General features: G+C 42.1%; 1 protein-coding gene across 1 annotated transcript in view; it reads right to left on the bottom strand.

Moving 5' to 3' along the window:
* Positions 1-19,173, bottom strand: part of FGL1 (fibrinogen like 1) — a 47,937-nt gene that overhangs the window by 24,844 nt on the left and 3,920 nt on the right. The window contains exon 2 of the mRNA XM_029910699.1: positions 7,459-7,534. Coding sequence (XP_029766559.1) covers positions 7,459-7,534 — 76 coding nt within the window. The remainder of the gene's footprint in view (positions 1-7,458; positions 7,535-19,173) is intronic.

Below are 19,173 nucleotides of genomic sequence, written 5' to 3'. Positions count from 1 at the left end.
TCCTGGTTTATATACCAGCATGAGCCAATCAGTGGGCTGTGGGGGGCTACCACTCAGGCCCTTCTGGGTGCACATCCTGCAGCATGCAGCTTCACAGACTTCCTTAGCAGAAACCCAGCCTGAGCTTCCGATGGTGATGTGGAAGTGTTGGCAGCCTAGAACACCCATGGGCCCAGGATCTGGTCCAAGAAGTTCTTATGCTTGGTGACATCTCCTCATATCTGTCAGCACAAGCTCAACATGGCTAGAACAGAGTTCTTAATCTTTTCCTTTCCCTTTCCAGAAAATCCTTCTTGCTATCTCCTTTCTTGATCATTGAGGACATCACCACCATTCTACCTGTCCACTCAAATCCATAACCAGGGCATCATCTTGGACTCTGACATCTCTGACTACTCATGTCCATTTATGTCTAAATCGTACAGATTCTTTCTGTAAAACACCTCTAAGGCCTGGTCTACACTATGAGTTCAATTCGAATTTAGCAGCGTTAAATCGAATTAACCCTGCACCCGTCCACACAACAAAGCCATTTACTTCGAAATAAAGGGCTCTTAAAATCGATTTCTGTACTCCTCCCCGACGAGGGGAGTAGCGCCAAAATCGATATTGCCATTTTGAATTAGGGTTAGTGTGGCCGCAATTCGATGGTATTGGCCTCCGGGAGCTATCCCACAGTGCACCATTGTGACCGCTCTGGACAGCAATCTGAACTCGGATGCAATGGCCAGGTAGACAGGAAAAGCCCCGCGAACTTTTGAATTTCATTTCCTGTTTGCCCAGCGTGGAGAGCACAGGTGACCATGCAGAGCTCATCAGCACAGGTAACCATGCAGTCCGAGAATCGAAAAAGAGCACCATCATGGACCGTACGGGAGGTACTGGATCTGATCGCTATATGGGGAGAGGATTCAGTGCTAGCAGAACTACGTTCCAAAAGACGAAATGCCAAAACTTTTGAAAAAATCTCCAAGGGCATGATGGAGAGAGGCCACAATAGGCGCTCATATCAGTGCCGCGTGAAAGTTAAGGAGCTTAGACAAGCCTATCAAAAAAACAAAGGAGGCAAATGGTCACTCCGGGTCAGAGCCGCAGACATGCAGCTTCTATGCTGAGCTGCATGCAATTCTAGGGGGGGCCGCCACCACTACCCCACCTCTGACCGTGGATTCCGAGACAGGGGTAATCTCAGCCATGCCTGAGGATTCTGTGGACGGGGAAGATGAGGAGGAGGAGGATGACAACGAGCTTGCGGAGAGCACACAGCACTCCGTTCTCCCCAACAGCCAGGATCTTTTTCTCAGCCTGACTGAAGTACCCTCCCAACCCCCAGACAATGAGGCCATGGAAGGGACCTCCGGTGAGTGTACCTTTGTAAATATAAAACATGGTTTAAAAGCAAGCATTTTTTAATGATTAATTTCCCCTGAAGACTTGGGATGCATTCGTGGCCAGTACAGCTACTGGAAAAGTCTGTTAACGTGTCTGGGGATGGAGCGAAAATCCTCCAGGGACATCTCCATGAAGCTGTCCTGGAGGTACTCCAAAAGCCTTTCCAGAAGATTTCTTGGCAGTGCAGCCTTATTCCGTCCTCCATGGTAGGAGACTTGACCATGCCATGCTAGTAGCAAGTAATCTGGTATCATTGCATGACAAAGCCTGGCAGCGTATGGTCCTGGTGTTTGCTGGCATTCAAACAACATCCGTTCTTTATCTCGCTGTGTTATCCTCAGGAGAGTGATATCGCTCATGGTAACCTGGATGAAATATGGGAATTTAATTAAGGGGACAGAGGTGACCGTTCCTACTGGGCTGTTTGCCTGTGGCTGAAAAGAAATCCTTCCCTGCAGTTAGCCAAAGGGGGGGGGGGCGGGGAAATTGGCGCTGAGCTTTTCGCGTTTGGCTAGCAGGGATCTTCCCTGATACCAGCCATGCAGTGGGGGGAGGGGTAAAGCAATCATCCCAGAGACTTGGAGGGGGGGGGGGTTAGTTTGGTTTCTGCAGGGATCTTCCCTGATACCAGCCACACGGTGGGGCGAGGGGTAAAGCGATCATCCCAGAGAATTGGATGGGGGGTGGTTAGTTTGGTTTCTGCTGCTGCACGTTAACAGGAAAACCTCAGCACTCAACAGGCTTTGCTTGGTATGTGGGAAAGGAGCCGAAAGACAGTGGCTTACCATGGCCGCATGCAAGCCGAATTCTGTTGCCCGGACCTGCATCTGTGCTCTCTAACATCAAAGCTGCAGGCACTCAATATTAAGATGCAAAATGTGACCTTGTACCGAAATCACATGTGCTATGTAATGTGAATAGTGTTGTTCACCGTGAAAGAGTATAAGCATTGTTCTGTAAAATGTATCTTTTTAAATACTTCTCTACCTTTTTTCCCTCCCTCCCGCAGCTTCAAATTTTTCAAGCCTCCCTCCTCCGTCCTGAAGGCTATCTCAGATAAGGCGGCGAAAAAAAAAGGACGCGAGACGAAATGTTCTCTGAAATCATGGAATCCACCCGCAATGAAAGCTCATCTGAATGAGTGGAAGGACACAGTATCAAAGTACAGGAAAGATGCCAGTGAACATGAGGTCATGAGGGACACTCAAGATGAGAGGTGGCAGGCTGCAATGCTGGGGCTGGTGCGTGATCAAACGGACATGCTCCGGCATCTGGTGGAGCTTCAGGAATGGCAGCAGGATCACAGAGTGCCGCTGCAGCCACTGTGTAACCTCCCTCCCCCCTCACCATGTTCCATAGCCTCCTCACCCAGATGTGTAAGAACGCGGGGGGTGGGGGGGGGAAGGCTCCGTGCACCCTCCCACTCCACCCCAGTGGACAGCCCAACCAAAAGGCTGTCATTATACTGAACTTTTTTAGTGGCCTTTTCCTTCCCTCCTACCCTCCTCCCAAACCCCACCCGGGCTACCTTGTCAGTTCTCTCCCTATGTTTATAATCAATTAATAAAGAATACATGATTTTTAAACGATAGTGACTTTATTTCCTTTGAAAGCAAGCTGTGATCGAAGGGTGGAGGGTAGTTTGCTTACAGGGAATGAGTCAATCGAGGGGCCGGGTTTTCAACAAACAGAACTTTCACACTGTAGCCTGGCCAGTCATGAAACTGGTTTTCAAAGCTTCTCTGATGCGCAGCGCTTCCTGGTGTGCTCTTCTAATCGCCCTGGTGTCTGGCTGCACGTAATCAGCAGCCAGGCGATTTGCCTCAGCCTCCCACCCCGCCATAAAGGTCTCCCCCTTACTCTCACAGAGATTGTGGAGCACACAGCAAGCAGCAATAACAATGGGAATATTGGCTTGGCTGAGGTCTGAGCGAGTCAGTAACGTGCGCCAGCGACCCTTTAAACGTCCAAATGCACATTCTACCACCATTCTGCACTTGCTCACCCGGTAGTTGAACAGCTCCTGACAACTGTCCAGGCTGCCTGTGTATGGCTTCATAAGCCATGGCATTAAGGGGTAGGCTGGGTCCCCAAGAATAACTATTGGCATTTCAACATCCAACGGTTATTTTCTGGTCCGGGAAGTAAGTCCCTTGCTGCAGCCGTTTAAACAGATTAGTGTTCCTGAAGACGCGAGCGTCATGAACCCTTCCCGGCCATCCCACGTTGATGTTGGTGAAATGTCCCTTGTGATCCACCAGTGCTTGCAGCACCATTGAAAAGTACCCCTTGCGGTTTATGTACTGGCTACCCTGGTGCTCCGGTGCCAAGATAGGGATATGGGTTCCATCTATCGCCCCACCACAGTTAGGGAATCCCATTGCAGCAAAGCCATCCACTATGACCTGCACATTTCCCAGAGTCACTACCTTTGGTAGCAGCAGCTCAGCGATTGCTTTGGCTATTTGCATCACAGCAGCCCCCACAGTAGATTTGCCCACTCCAAATTGATTCCCCACTGACCGGTAGATGTCTGGCGTGCAAGCTTCCACAGGGCTATCGCCACTCGCTTCTCAACTGTGAGGGCTGCTCTCATCTTGGTATTCTGGCACTTCAGGGCAGGGGAAAGCAAGTCACAAAGTTCCATGAAAGTGCCCTTACGCATGCGAAAGTTTTGCAGCCACTGGGAATCCTCCCACACCTGCAAAACTATGCGGTCCCACCAGTCTGTGCTTGTTTCCCGGGCCCAGAATCGGCGTTCCACGGCTATAACCTGCCCCATTTACAGCATGATCTCCAAAGCGCCGGGGCCCGCGGTTTGATAGAATTCCATGTCCATGTCCTCATCACTCTCGTCTCCGCTGCCGTAGCCTGCTCCTCCTCACCTGGTTTTGCAGGTTCTGGTTCAGCATAAACTGCACGATAACGCGTGAGGTGTTTACAATGTTCATGACTGCTGTCTTGAGCTTAGCGGGCTCCATGCTTGCCATGGTATGGCGTCTGCACTGTTCACCCAGGAAAAAAGGCGCGAAACGGTTGTCTGCCGTTGCTTTCCTGGAGGGAGGGGGAGGATGTACCCAGAACCGCCCGCAACAATGTTTTTGGCCCCATCAGGCATTGGGATCTCAACCCAGAATTCCAATGGGCGGAGGTGGCTGCGGGAACTATGGGATAGCTACCCACAGTGCAACACTCCGGAAGTCGACACTAGCCTCGGTACATGGACACACACCGCCGAATTACTGTGCTTAGTGTGGCTGCATACACTCGACTTTATACAATCGGTTGCAAAAAATCAAATTCTGTAAATTCAGATTAATCCCGTAGTGTAGACATACCCTAAGATATGGCCTTTCCTATCAATTCTCACAGCTAAAACTCTCATCTAGGCTGTCATAATTTCATGTCTCAGTTACTGCAACATCCTTTTCTCTGGCCTTGAGAAATGCAGTCTTGTCCCAGTCATATCCATTCAGAATGGTGCTACAAAGATCATGTTCCAAGTCCATTGTTTTGACCATGTTCTATCTCTTTGTATCCCTTCATTGGCTCCCCCTTCTCTATCGTATAAAAATAAGCTACTTATCTTCACTTTCAGGCCCTTCATGGCCTATTTCCACCCCCCCCCCACACACACACACTTATCTCTCATTCAATGTCAAAAGGTTACTCTTGTCTCTGATCAGCCCATAATATCAGCCTCCATTCCCTCTTGTTAAATTTTCAAACAAACACGTTTGTGCTTTTTCTCATGCTGCCCCTCGCACTTGGAAGGAGCTCCCTATAAACATCCATAAACCCACATAATTGTTCTCCTTCAAATCCCTATTTAAAACTTTTCTTTGCTGTGATGCCTACACAAAAATTGACAATGGTAGGCTGCTAGTATGCTGAGACCACAGCCTCTGAGGATGACTAATATTCTCATTGTTTCCTTGTACTCCCCTTTTGTCTGTCTGTATCTCTACTGTCTCTTGTCTTATACTTAGATTGGGGCAGGGATTGTCTTTTTGTTCTGTGTTTGTACAGTACCTTGCACAAAGGAGCCCCAGTCTTAGACCAGATCTCTGAGGTGTTATGATAATACAAGCAATAAATAATAATACAGATGGAAAAACCGAGGCATAGAAAGTTAAATAATATGCCCAAGGTCACATAGCGAGTCACTGGCAGAGTCCAGAACCCTTGACTCTTAGTCCTTAATTTAATCACTTAACCAAAATTCCTAGAAAATTAGCAATAATCAGAAGTTAATGTTTATTTATATAATCTTGATAATACAGAAGAGTCTTTGGGTGGGGCGGGGGGGAGAGATTAATTCAAATCTTGAGAACATAACCAAATGGAGGTCCATCACTTATTTTGAGTCTAAATTACTTAGTGTCATTTTAAGATATTTTAAGTCTCTAAATACTGTTATTCTAAACTTTGCATTTTAAACTGAAGTTTTCTTTTCATTTACTTTAAATGTTTGCAAGTGAATTTAGAGCTCACGAAAGTGAAAGACCAACACAGAGCCTGAATAATCTCCACTGCTTTGCACCTTGTGTAGCCAGGTACAATAGAAACTGGAATACACTATGTAAAAATACCCTTGATACAAGAGACCAAAGATCCCTATCTTGGTGGATTCTAGGTGCCTATCAGCAGTGTTGGACAACTGGTACCATAATAAGAAACTGACTGACCAGAAACAGAGAATAAAACAACATCTGTTTAGCTATGAATGAACAGTACTAACTTTGGGTTTTTGGTCTCTCTTTCGCTGAACTCCAAACAGGACCTAAAAGGCTTTGCTGATGAACAGCAATAATAAGGGTCTCATATCTGGAATACCAGACCTATTCCCCATGGGGACAATCACAGACCAGTTCTATAACTTTAATGTGGATTAGCCTGGCTCTCAGATGTGTGGATTAGGGGCCTGTTACTCCAGTTTTTACCCAGGATAACTCCACTAAAATCACTGGAGTTACACCAGTGTAAAAGTAGAGTAATGAAATGGTGACTCTGGCCCCAAGCATATAGTACAAGAATCTTTGGCAAAAACAGATTGCTTTTCCTTTTCCTTTCTTTAGTCTATACATGAATGAAAGTAAAAATATTATGATACTATAACAATTAGAGAAATGTTATTTGATTGTGGCTCTGTCTCTAGTGGATAGTAATATCACTGATTTAAACCAGATTGAATATAGCTTCTTTTGTCTGCTTTACTGACTACAATTGTTTATACTATACATTTAGAAGCAATTATTCAAGGGCTGCTGACAGCTCTATTCTTGGACACATTGTTCCATATTTAACCCAGTTGTTGCTATTAATATGCACATGTACCCTACTTCTTCATTTTGTAACTCTTGAGGAACTAACATCCTTCCAGTAAAATACTACTTTAAATTAGGCTAAGGACTGAAAGGATCTTTCATTGAATTGTTCATTTGTATTCTCCTCTTTTTGAGGACTTTAATGAGATGAAACGGTATGCATCCTTGAAGTGGTGAAAACCCTGGGATAAGTTTTAGAGTACTCCCAGTTTATTCACTTCACAGTCAGCCAGAGTCCAGAAACTTCCCACTGAAAACTAAAAGAAAATGGACTTCATGCTACTGTAATGATTTTTTCCCACTGCAGTCAGTGAACTTGCACAGAAATGAAAAAAACCTAGACTTTCCCCCTTCATTTGATTTAATTTACATTTGTTTCCACCCTTCTAACTTTCAACCAGAACTAGAAATGGAAGTGCCAGAATATAGGAATTTGAGAGGCTGTTCTTGTGGTAGTTCTAGCTCAACCACAACAGGAATTACTGCCACAGAAGTCTCCTCCCACAAAGCTCAATCTCAGGAGATTTCCAGATCCAAGAAATCTGATTGATTTGGATGTTTGTTATATTGCCAAAACTTTTGGGTGCTCCTCCAAACCATCCTTCTGAACTTTTTGAAGTTAACCCATCACTAGAGGAAAATTTAGACATAAGAATAATGTAACTTATTCTTGACCTCTCCTACACTGTTAGAAATAAACAAGGGCATTATAAATATGACTGCAATTAGTAAAACTTACCGAGTTACCAGTGGCCATTATTAAACAATTTGCAAGGATGAAATTAAACAGTGTCAAAATCTTCATTCTCAGGAAACTGCAAAAGAAAGTAACAATGAAATCTGCATTAATTTAAATCTGTTTTATTTAGTCCTTTAAAATCATCCAGGCGCTATTTTCACTATATTTAAAATAAGTGTGTGTGCGGGGGGAATTGTTTTGGGTGGGGGCAGGGAAACCCAGACTTTCTTTATACATCATGAACAAGCAAAAAAAAAAAAAGGCAGCATAAAATCATTTCCCTCCCTTGCCACCTTTAATAGATCACCAATATTCATTTGAATGAGTACTGAAAATATATTTTCATGTAAAGATATGCAGAGGCTAGGAAATCACAAAATTGCAAGAATGCAAAACAAAAAAACAAAAACCTCCCTCCCATTGACTTTGGTAGAAGCAGACTTGGGATAATGTTGAGGCTGCACTGGTCCTTGAGAAAATATGGACAAGACAGACAATATAAAAGGTAGGACAAATTTGACTCTAAGTTACATCAACAGAATTGAAAGCTGAATTTGGCCTGAACTAGAGAAGATGTTTGCTATGAAGCCCTCCTGTCAGCAGGAAAGAATAGAAGATAATCAGACCTCTGCCACAGAATTATTGTTAGAAATATTTAGAATAGAAACTGTGATATTCAGCTTCCAGTCCACTGATGACAAGATATAGGGTTGCCAACCCTCCAGGATTGGCCTGGAATCTCCAGGAATTAAAGATTAATCTTTAATTAAAGATTATGTCAGGTGATGAAACCTCCAGGAATACAGCCAACCAAAATTGGCAACCTCACACAAGAACTGCTTTTGAAAAAATTTTTGGGAGTATGTTGTACTGTACAGTACATGAGATTTTAAACTGCTGTACTTGAGTTGTAAACTATTATTATATCATATTCCAAAAAAATTGACATTAAAAAAGCTCTTATGACCATAGTATTTCAGTGCCTCAACATTAATAAAATTAGCCTCACAACTTCCTGTTTGGTAGGGCAGTGTTATTATCCTCACTTTAGAGATGGGGAACTATGGGCTTGTCTACATGAGAAAGCTGCATTGATATAACTTGAATTGGTTTTTTTAATTGATTTAGTTAAACTGATGCAAACTGCTGTATAGACATTCATTTCAGTTTAAGAGTAGCTTATTTCAGTTTAACTTAAACCAATTCCTAACTGACTTTAAGTAAACCAAAATAAGCCCGGTTTAAACCAAAATAAGAGTGTCCATGGAGCCTTTTGCACTAATTAAATTAGTTTTAAAAACAATTTCAATTAAACCAATGCAAATTTGTGGTTAGACAAGGCCTAATATACAGAGAGATTAAGGTTCAATTTTAACAAAGCACTTCAGCATGTGCGTGATAGAAAATAGCTTTTATGGAAATTTCTACTTGGTTTATTTACGTATGCATGTGCAATGTGAATGGAACACTGGCAGATTGTTCTTTATATTGTGAAACAAAAAACAGTGTGCATGTGTGAAGTATGGTTTTTTTAAACTCTTATAACTCAGCCAAATCAGATCTAATGGTCACGAGACCTCTGAAAAGCACATGTCCTAGAGGCTATGGCCCTGCCAAATGTCAAGTTTCTATCACCTTCATTTTGCAGATCTTTTGATTTTGTAGAAAAGCTGCATTTTTCCAACCGTGTAATTTACTATGCTTGAAAATGGCTCATCTGTTTTTGCTGAAATGTTCAGAACAGAAATCATTCTGGGACAGAGAGCAAATTATCAAATTTCAGCCCAAAATTTAAAACTTTGAGGAAACTGAAAATGACCATTTAGAATGAAAAAGTCTGGGCAATGTTAATATAAGTGTTGCTATGTGCCATGGACTGAAATTTTTAAAGTTACCTAGGGGATTTGGATACCAAACTCCCATTAGTTTTAATGGCAATTGAGCATCCAGTTCTCTTAGGGAAGATTTGAAAAAAAAAAAATCACATTTTATATTAAGGTTACATTTAGAAAAAAATTATGAAGGGTTAATAAATGATTAATAGATGTTTTAATAATGGTTAATCAATTGTTAGAATCTAATAAGCCAAGCCAAATAACCATGGCTTATAAGCTCTATAAAACCTACCACGAATGTGCTGCTGACAGTCTCTAATGTTACTCATACCTGTAGTAAGTTTCTAATATCTATTGATCACTGTCTAGCCCTTTATAAACTTTTTATAAATGTGACTTATAAAGTATGATCTGAAAATCTCAGCCTTGACTATTTGTCATAAATTTTCTGAATCATAACCTTAAATTGTTTCCCATGCTGACCAGATATTATTATAGGCATTATATTATCTGAATATTTAATTTAAACTCAGAGGACCAAATTCTGCTCTTATTTACACCAGTGCAACCCTATTTCAGTTTTAATGAAAGCAGAATTTACAAAACCTGCCTGTCATTGAACTCTGACATTAATCTGGATTTCAAATACTTTGAACCATGACAAACCTGAGGCACTTTCACATATCTGTGTAGTCATTCTCAGGGCCGGCTCTGGCTTTTTTGCCGCCCCAGGCAAAAAAGCCTCCCGTCGCCCTCCCCCCCCCGGAGCTGAGCCCAGCCACGGGCCGCTCTCCCCGACCAACCGGAGCGCCGGGAGGAGGGCGGCGAGCCCGGCCGGGGCTCCGCTCTCCCCGGCGGCCAGAGCGCCGGGGGAGGGTGGCGAGCCTGCTGCGGCTCCGCTCTCCCCGGCGGCCGGAGCGCCGTGGGGAGGGTGACTAGCCCGGTCGCGGCCCTGCTCTCCCCGGCGGCCAGAGCGCCGAGGGAGGGCGGCGAGCCCGCTGCGGCTCCGCTCTCCCCGGCGGCCGGAGCCGGAGTACCGCCCCCCTCCAGGTGCCGCCCCAAGCACAAGCTTGGTGGGCTGGTGCCTGGAGCCGGCCCTGGTCATTCTCTTGTTGCAGCTACTCTAGTCTAGAAAGCAGCTGTTGCCACCTGTTGCAATGATTTTCTTTCAGTCATGGGAGATGAGTGACCTAAGAGTACATCAGCTAGCTGGGCAACCTACACGTGACCTTTAGTTTCTAGCTTTGACTATCTCGGTCATACTACTTATTCTACATACAGTTGTGATTAAGATATATTGTCTAGGACTTGAGGATTGTATTTCTTTCATTTAATAATTCATGTTCATCTGGTATGCATAACTGCAGGCATTTATTTTCGTAAACTGCACACTAATCTCCACAGTCCAACTGTTCCACAGAGAGCTCACAAATCTGAACGGCTCGAATGGAGTGTCAATCCTTCAAGGACTGAACATCATTCTAACTAGAGTAACTTCATTTTTTAAAGGGAGTAGCAAACACACCTTAAATAGGTGTTGATGCAAAAGCAGACTTTACTCATCAGAGTTCTTTCAGTTAGCCTACACCTCTTACAGTATGTTTGAACTATTGCATGTAAGCTTTAGATCAGGTGTAGGAGTTTAGAATTTGTGCAGTTGAGATTGTATATTCTATGCAAATGAAGTAACCTTTCTATTTAAAGGGTCATTCATTTAAATGAAGTCTCTCTTATGGAGAGGTGCACAAGGATTGGAGTTGGAAGCTCACTGGAATACAACTTTGGCTATATCAGCTCTAGCACAGCCAAGAGAGGGGTCACTGATATGATATCTGGTATAAAATTCACCTCTTTGCCTTAGCTTCCCTATTTTGTTTATTTCTTCATATTTCAAATACATAAGGTAAATGGGACCACCTGTGAGTCCAGGTTGCAGAATTGGGCACTTAATGTATAATGCAACTCCTCCCTTTGCACCTAATTAGACCTCCCTTCCAATATAACTTGCAGCAGGACCCCCACTGATTTTTATTAACAAAAAGTCATGGTTCAGGATTAGCTGTACCTCTGTCTCTCAGGTTGGAATCCTGTGATTCACCCCACTTTTAGACTGGGTCTCTAGGTTACAGTACCCTGCTTTATCAACTTTGTTTCCTTAGCTAGCTCAACAAAGTTTGGCACCTGCCCGAAACTTCCCTTCAGGAGCGGTGATCTGTATGAAAATGCAAGTGATAGACACCTTCTTCAAAACAAAGTATTATTTATTTATCCACAGAAACATAACAATCAGAGAGAAAATGGACTGCAAGATAGAATGGAGAGTCTACGGGGACTATCTGTGACTCCATGGTAAGACTGTTACAGTGATCCAGGAGTTCACATTAGTCACTGGCTTAGTGAAATTTAATTATAGAACATACCATCAGTTTGGGGTGTCTGCCCTATTTTGACAGCCTGAGCCTGCCCTGAGATAGGCACTCTCAATCATGAGCCACTCCAGACAGACATCATGGCAGTCTACATCCTCATGCTAATCTCATTGCCTATTTAAACAGTTAAATTCATTTTACATAGTTACTTAAAACTTAATCAGAAATGTCCTTACAGGATAAAACAATTCATTAAGAAAGTCTCTCCCTACACTAGGGTCAATGATTACAAATAAACAAACATTCACATATTAAATCAGAAAGCAAGCCTATTCATTCCAATAAAGCTGCCACACTATTAAACAAATAGTCACAGCACAGCTGAAATCAGTCACATGATTTTAGTGAACATTTTTCTGTTACTGACTTTAGTGACTCCAAAGAGATAATATGTGCTGAATAATTATAAAGACGACTTTCCCTCTAACATCAACATTTGCCCATAAAGGAAACAGAAATTGTACTCATAGGAACTCTTCCCCTGAAAAACCTTCAAGGTGGATAACAGATCTTACAGATTCGCTGTCATCAGTTTTCCACACACCATGAAGGGCCATAGATGAAGATAAAAAATTAAAGAAAGTTCTTCTCATCTGAAGACACAAACTACTACCACTTGATCCAAAGGAGAATCATCTTTAGGTAAAGCAGTATTAAGTCTTATGAGATGTTCTGACATTCCATCCATAAGAGGATAGTGGTACCCATACACTAGCTAAGACATTATGTGGGGAGGGGACGTGTATGGCTCTCTGAGAGATTTTAAATTATTTCACTGAAGAAGAAAAAAAAAGCCAGGTAGGTGTCTTTAAAGTTTCTTCTTCCATGCCATCCTTATGCATGGAATTTCCTCCCACTATTTATGTTCTAGTCAGACTTCCCATCTGTTCAAATTCCTCCTAAAATCACTTATCCTTCCACGTCCTTCAGTGGTAATACATCAAATAGACATTAATACCATAAAAAAACTCTACACTGCTAAAATATTGGACTCTCGATGTGTGATTTTGTTTTGGTTTTGCCTGCCTGAATTCTGTAGATTGCAAGCTATGTGGGATTTGCACTGTGTCATCTGTGTTTGTACAGTGCCAAGAACATCAATAAAATAATAATAATAGGCAGGAACCTTTGCAGCGAAGTAGTCTCCTGCCAAAAATGTAAATTGGTCAGTATATGACCTCCTTGCATTCTTAAGAATTATTAAAAGCTAAACCATTCTCATGAACAAGTAATCATTACTTATTCAAGCTCTGCACTGTTTTATATTAGGTAATAATATCTCTGGAAATGCACTCACTTTTTCTACAATGCAGTCAATGATTTTAGCCCATTTTAAGGCCTAAAAAACAATCTTGTCATAGTTCATACATCAATGTATTAAAATATATTTAGGACTACAGATCTTAGTTTAGAGTTTATTGAATAACAACTAAATGTTTTAGCAAAACATCTAGATCCACCCTTAACACAATCAACCGTTAGAGATCATTAAAACAATACATTATTGGTTCAAAAATATGTCCATTTTTACTCAGCACTGTAGAAAGCACCCCAAATCCCTGCTTACACCCTCAAGCCCACCTACCACCTTTACCTTTACTCTCTAGACACAACTTACAACTGTTAAATCTTCCTAGCTGATGCAAAGAATTCCACAGCCTTTCCCAGAGCAAGATTGTTTTTGCTATTGAATTCTGTAGAGTTGAGACTTAGGTCTCTTATGAGTCAGTGAGCAGGAATGTTACTGAGGAGTTGCAGTGATCAAGACTGTAACTAAATTGCAACACAGGAAAGAGAAGACTATAATATAGTGCCTAATATACAAATTGAAAAATAAATTAATAAAAAAGAAAGGAAGAAGGAAGAAAGAATCCATTCCTTTCTATGGCCCTGATCCAGGAAAGCATTCCTCATCAGGACAGCACATGTTTAACATTAAGCACACGCTTAAGTGCTTTCCCGAACTAGGGCCTAAATTTGTTAGGCTTCAGAAACACACAAGCATGTTTAACTTACTGAATCAATAGACTAGTAAGATTAATTTACAGCTGTGTAATAGATAGTACATTGTAGAGCTGGGAGACTAAGGAATGTCTGCAAAAACACACAAACAAAGTAATGTAGAGAGAGCCAAAGGGGCTAGAGACAGATAATTGTGGTTGATACAAGGCAGGACATTCTAACTATGATGGACAAACACAGGGAACATTTATTATTGTTTTAGTGACATCTTATAGGCACATGAGCCTACTGACTTTGTTGGGACATAGTCATACTACTATGGGCTAATTTAGAGCTGGACAAACATACATTTTCCATGTATGTTTCTTTGCGGATCCAGGCCTAGACTCTCAACTAGTATAAATTGGCTAAACTCCATTGACTTCAGTGGGGCTATGCCAGTTTACCCAGCTAATGATCTGGCCACCCAAGTCTATGAATAAGCTGCTCTTCGACAACTTACAACCAGACATGAGGGAAAATTCGTCAAACACCGTGAATTACTCATTCATTTCTCAGCTCATTTCTTAAAAACAATTATAAAAATTATATCGCTGTTGCTCACTTCTATGCTAAATCTCATAAAACTTTAAACTTCTCATGTGCATGGTGACATCAGTCAATCCATGCTGTGAATTGACAGTCAACTTCAAGGCCAATAGAACTTTAAAAAGCCACCCATTTTCTTATGTCAATGTTTAAAAGAAATTACTTCAGTCAAAGAAAGCAGAGGGTCTTTCTTCATGTTATGAGCCTTTTTAGCTGTGCTGCTGCTGCAGCAGTATTTTATCTGGCAGAATTTCAAGAGCTTGTAAAATCAGTAGATCCAAGATAATGTGTTCATAAAGTCAGCCATTTGTCACTCAAACGCAAAAGAGGCTGCAAGCAGACAAGAATTTGTTAGGTAAACTGAATTGTTAGGAGTTTTTTTTTTTTTTTCTGATAAGCTATAATGCAAGTGTTAAGCACCATTTATAAAAAGTGGAGCTTCATCTCTTCTTATGTGGCAGACTCTTAGCCTGGAAAGTTTCAAATCACCTTCAGCTGTCATGTAAAAACACGGAAGGGTCAAAGATTGTACAAGCATGAAATGGTAGCTCTGTGCATGCCAAAATTTACTTTCACTCCATCTGTTATGAATTAATTTGTTTACACGATTCATGGCTTTTTTTTTTTTTTTTTTTTGGTTTGTGGAATGTCCAGAATAAAGATAAAACATGTAATGGACTTGATTCTAAAGTCGGCTAAAACCACATTTTAAATTGTGTCCCAAGGACATACAGTATTATACATCCAGCAAGAGGATTCTCAAATAGTCTTACACACATATGCTGAGCCAGTAACAAAAATGCCTTTATAAGAAGTGGCTAGAATGTTTGGTAGTTTAGCCGAGATTATATTTTTAAATTATTTTTTACTGGGGATGCCGAATTCTGATTAATCAAAGCAAAAAGATCTTTGTCTTTCCTAAATACTTTTGTACTCTTTGATTAATGTATTTTTTTAGTATTTCACACCATTAATGATTTGTTGCTTCTATCACTTTTATGTAGTAATCATATCTTGAAAAAGGTAATTTATTTACAACTGATACAGCACATAATTGAAATCAGATCTGCCAGCCTCAGCTTTGTAATTTTTTCCTATTAACTTAAAATCATTGTGAGTCCAATTTTAAAAAAACAGCCTTTAAGTTTTGCATGTACGAACTAGATTAGAGAATGACAAAAACATTAACCTTGCATGTTTAAAGCCTGCTTAGATCATTATCACAACAAAGAAGCTGCTATTTAACAGAATAATATTGTATTTCAACATCATAAATGTATTTCATGAATAAAAGCACATATATGCCTTGAGCGTGTGCAGAGCAGATAGACATGTTAAAAGGCACAGTCTCACTTTTACACAAGACAGACCAAATTCAGCCCTGATGTACGTGGTACAACTCTACTGACTTCAATAAAATTGCTCTAGCTCAGTGGTTCTCAGACTTACTTGACTGGGCCCCTCTTCTTTGTGTCTGTAGTCATTTACGCCACCCCCTCCAAGTACATATACCACCACCCAGCTCTGAAGGCAGAGCAGAGAGCAGCAGCTGCTGGCTGGGCACTCAGCTCTGAAGGCAGTGCCGTGCCAGCAGCAGCACAGAAGTAAGGGTTGCGCCCCATTGTCACCCTTACTTCTGTGCTGCTCTGGCACTCTGGGACTGACAGCTGGAGCCCCGCTGCCTCCAGATGAGGGATTGGGGAGTGGGGGAAGGAGAGCCTGAGCTCAAAGTGTCTCCTGGTGAGGGATTGAAGGGAGAGGGAAGGAGAGCCCAAGCCTGGGCTGCCTACCAGTGAGGGAGTGGGGTTGGGTGGGAAGGAGAGACCGTGCTTGGGTGGCAGGATTCCAGCTGTCAGCCCCAGCCTGGTGGGGCTCTGGCTGTTCCCTTTATTCCCACCTCCCAGGTATTCACGACTTTTCTGCACGAGACCTAGCCAACCAGGGCTGACAGCCAGAGCTCTTCAATAAAAACAAAACAAAAAAAAACAAAAACAAACAAAAAAAACCCACTGCTTGCGCCTCCTTTGGGAGGCCCGCCCCATAGTTTGAGAACTGCTACTCTAGCTTGTATAAGGGCTCATTTTGAGTCATCATATATAATATGCCACCCTGTCATTCAACAGTTAGAGTGACTAGAAACTCAAAGTCCTTTATATGTGACCAAAAATACCTAACAATTAGATTGTTAGTAAAAACGCAGATATAATTTTTAAATAGCTAAATAAAGTTAACAACTCTTTATACTCCATATGGTATTTTGGAGTCATATTTATGAAAAACAGCATACTTTGAAAAACCATATTTTTTTCCTTTTAGGGCTGATCTACTCACAGTTTATGTAACAATTTAAATAGAATCCACGTTAGTTAAGTGGGAGTTGTTCCCTTATGTGGAGATTCTGAAACTGATTTACATACAGGGGGGTTGCAGCAATTTAACTAAATCAGCTACAAAACAAAATAAGCTATATTAATGTAAGGCACTCTTGCTGGTGCACAAAGTGTGTGTAGACTCTCTCTCATTCCTGCTGAACTGAAAGTGAAATGTGAAATGGCTTTGAAGTGCACAAAGCCAATAGAAAAAAATAATGGGCCAAATTCAAAAGTGGTTTAAGTTATATCAGTATGTGGGTGAAAATAAGTGGTAATTCATATGAGGAGGTGGAAGGGTGGTGGTTGTATCAGAAAAAAACAAACAGGAGAGTGTAAAAAGGTATAACATAAAGCACTTGCCCCCACCAGTTCTGTCTTACTGCCAGGGCCGGCTCTGGCTTTTTTGCCGCCCCCACCCCCGGGGGGGGGCGGCCGGCAGGAGCGGGGGAGGCAGCCGGAGCCCTAGCGGGGGCTCTGCTCTCCCCCCGGAGGCCGGGGGGAGGGCGCCGGGGGGGGGGGCGGCCGGAGTCCTGGGAGGAGGGCGGTGAGCCCCGGCGGGGGCTCGGCTCTCCCCCCGGCGGCCAGAGCGCCGGGGGCAGGGCCACGAGCCCCGGCTGGGGCTTGGCTCTCCCCCCGGCGGCAGGGCGGCTCTCCCTGGCTGGGGTTCGGCTCTCCCCCCCGTGGCCAGAGCGCCGGGGGTGGGCGGCGAGCCCGGCTGTGGCCCCGCTCTCCCCGGCGGCCGGAGCGCCGCGCCGCCCCCCTCCAGGTGCCGCCCCAAGCACCAGCTTGGGTGCCTGGTGCCTGGAGCCGGCCCTGCTTACTGCCATTGCATGCCTGCTCCTCCATCCCTACACTTTGGTGTTTATACTTATTTAGTGACATATCCACTTACTCAGCAGCATGGTAGTTAACCCATAATTTACCTCACCATTAAATTTGGCCCATAGTCTTTGTTAAGTTAAATGGTGGCATCACTGCAAAAACTCATATGTTACATATCTCCCTGGAGATCAAATCCATACTTCTTATAACTGAATACTGGCTTCCTTGGGTAGAATTCTTTCAGAAATGGAATGAGTTGTTGCCCCTTCAATTTAATGTAGGGCTATCCCTTTAGCCAATATTCAAGAAGTAGCAAGTTGCTTCCATTAGAAGGATAGATTGATGATGGGGGGGAATTACACGTGAATTTTTATATGTTAATGTTGTCAATGAAAATATTATCGACATTGTTTTGCTCTGCTGGATGTAGCAATCAAGGGCTATGTCTACTTTTTGAAAAAATGCTAATTATTACCTTTTATTTTCTTTGCTTGAAAACTCTCCTGTAGATATGATGGAAACTATTTACTAAGTAATTCCAGAATCATAATTTGACTGTATTTTCAGCTTTAAGTCTTACTTTCTTTCAAATTTTCTAGAAAAATTCTCCCTTCTACTAAAATTTCCCTTCAAATTTTAAGAAGAGTGAGCATTTTTGTTTTAGGGGACAGAAATTAGCATTATAATAGAGTCCTGTTGCAACCTTAACTGTGGAGTTGTCGCAATCTCTTCATACCATCAGAACTGAGCACACTGTAGCCGTAGCCCCACTGAGTGAAGAAATATGGCGAAATTAAGTGTATGTCATCAAAACATGCCAGTGCAGTTCAACAAAGGACAGTATGAAGTAAGCAATTATGTTAGAAATGTGTCAGTAATATTTAGATTATAAATCTAATCAAAACATGTCAAAGCCACCCTAACTTTTATGTCCATGTGTTCACTAGTTTAAATTTGATTTACATATATGAGATTCATTACTACAAGTATTTGTTCATTTTTAAAAACTGATCCATAAAAGCAACCGCACACTTTAAGAATAATTGCACAGGCTTTCTTGGGTAAGAGGCACCTAAAATATCTCTCCCCAACAATGGAAGATGAACAAGTAAATTATAAATATCAATAGCATGTAGCATTTGAAGGCTATCGGGGAGTAAAATGCAAATAAAATATCTGGATATAAGTAACACACATCACATGAAATTTGAGTGCATGCAGTATTTTATAAAAGTGACAGTTACTGAACTGGTTAAATGGTACCCCATTGCCTCACACTTACCCACGGTGATGTGTGGCTCAGTATTGCATGCTTTATTGCTTCAGTAAAGTATGCAGTATCACACCACAAAGTTAATTTCCATGGTACTTTGTGAAATTACTTAACTCTGTATTGCTACAATGTGACATGTTTTGACAACTTGTGTTAATACACAAAGTCAACATGCATCTCCCGGGTGTGAGCCCAAGACAACGTAACTGCTAAAGAGAACACATTTATTTTCAATCAGATGTACTCTTTAGTGCTGCACATTTTGGCAGATTGCTTCCGTATTAAAATAGGAGCACATATGGACATGAAAATTAGGGTGGCTTTGAAGTATTCAACAGAGGTTTATATGCTAAATACTTTAATGTTGACATATTTTTTTGATGTAAATCAAAGCCATAAGGTGTAAAGAAAGCAGTTAGTCCATGGAATGTGCA

Source organism: Terrapene carolina, unplaced genomic scaffold, assembly GCF_002925995.2.
Source record: "Terrapene carolina triunguis isolate 2854851 unplaced genomic scaffold, T_m_triunguis-2.0 Scaffold66, whole genome shotgun sequence".
Lineage (NCBI taxonomy): Eukaryota > Metazoa > Chordata > Testudines > Emydidae > Terrapene > Terrapene triunguis.
Note: the sequence above shows the minus strand (reverse complement) of the source record. Positions and strands in the feature narration are given on the sequence as shown.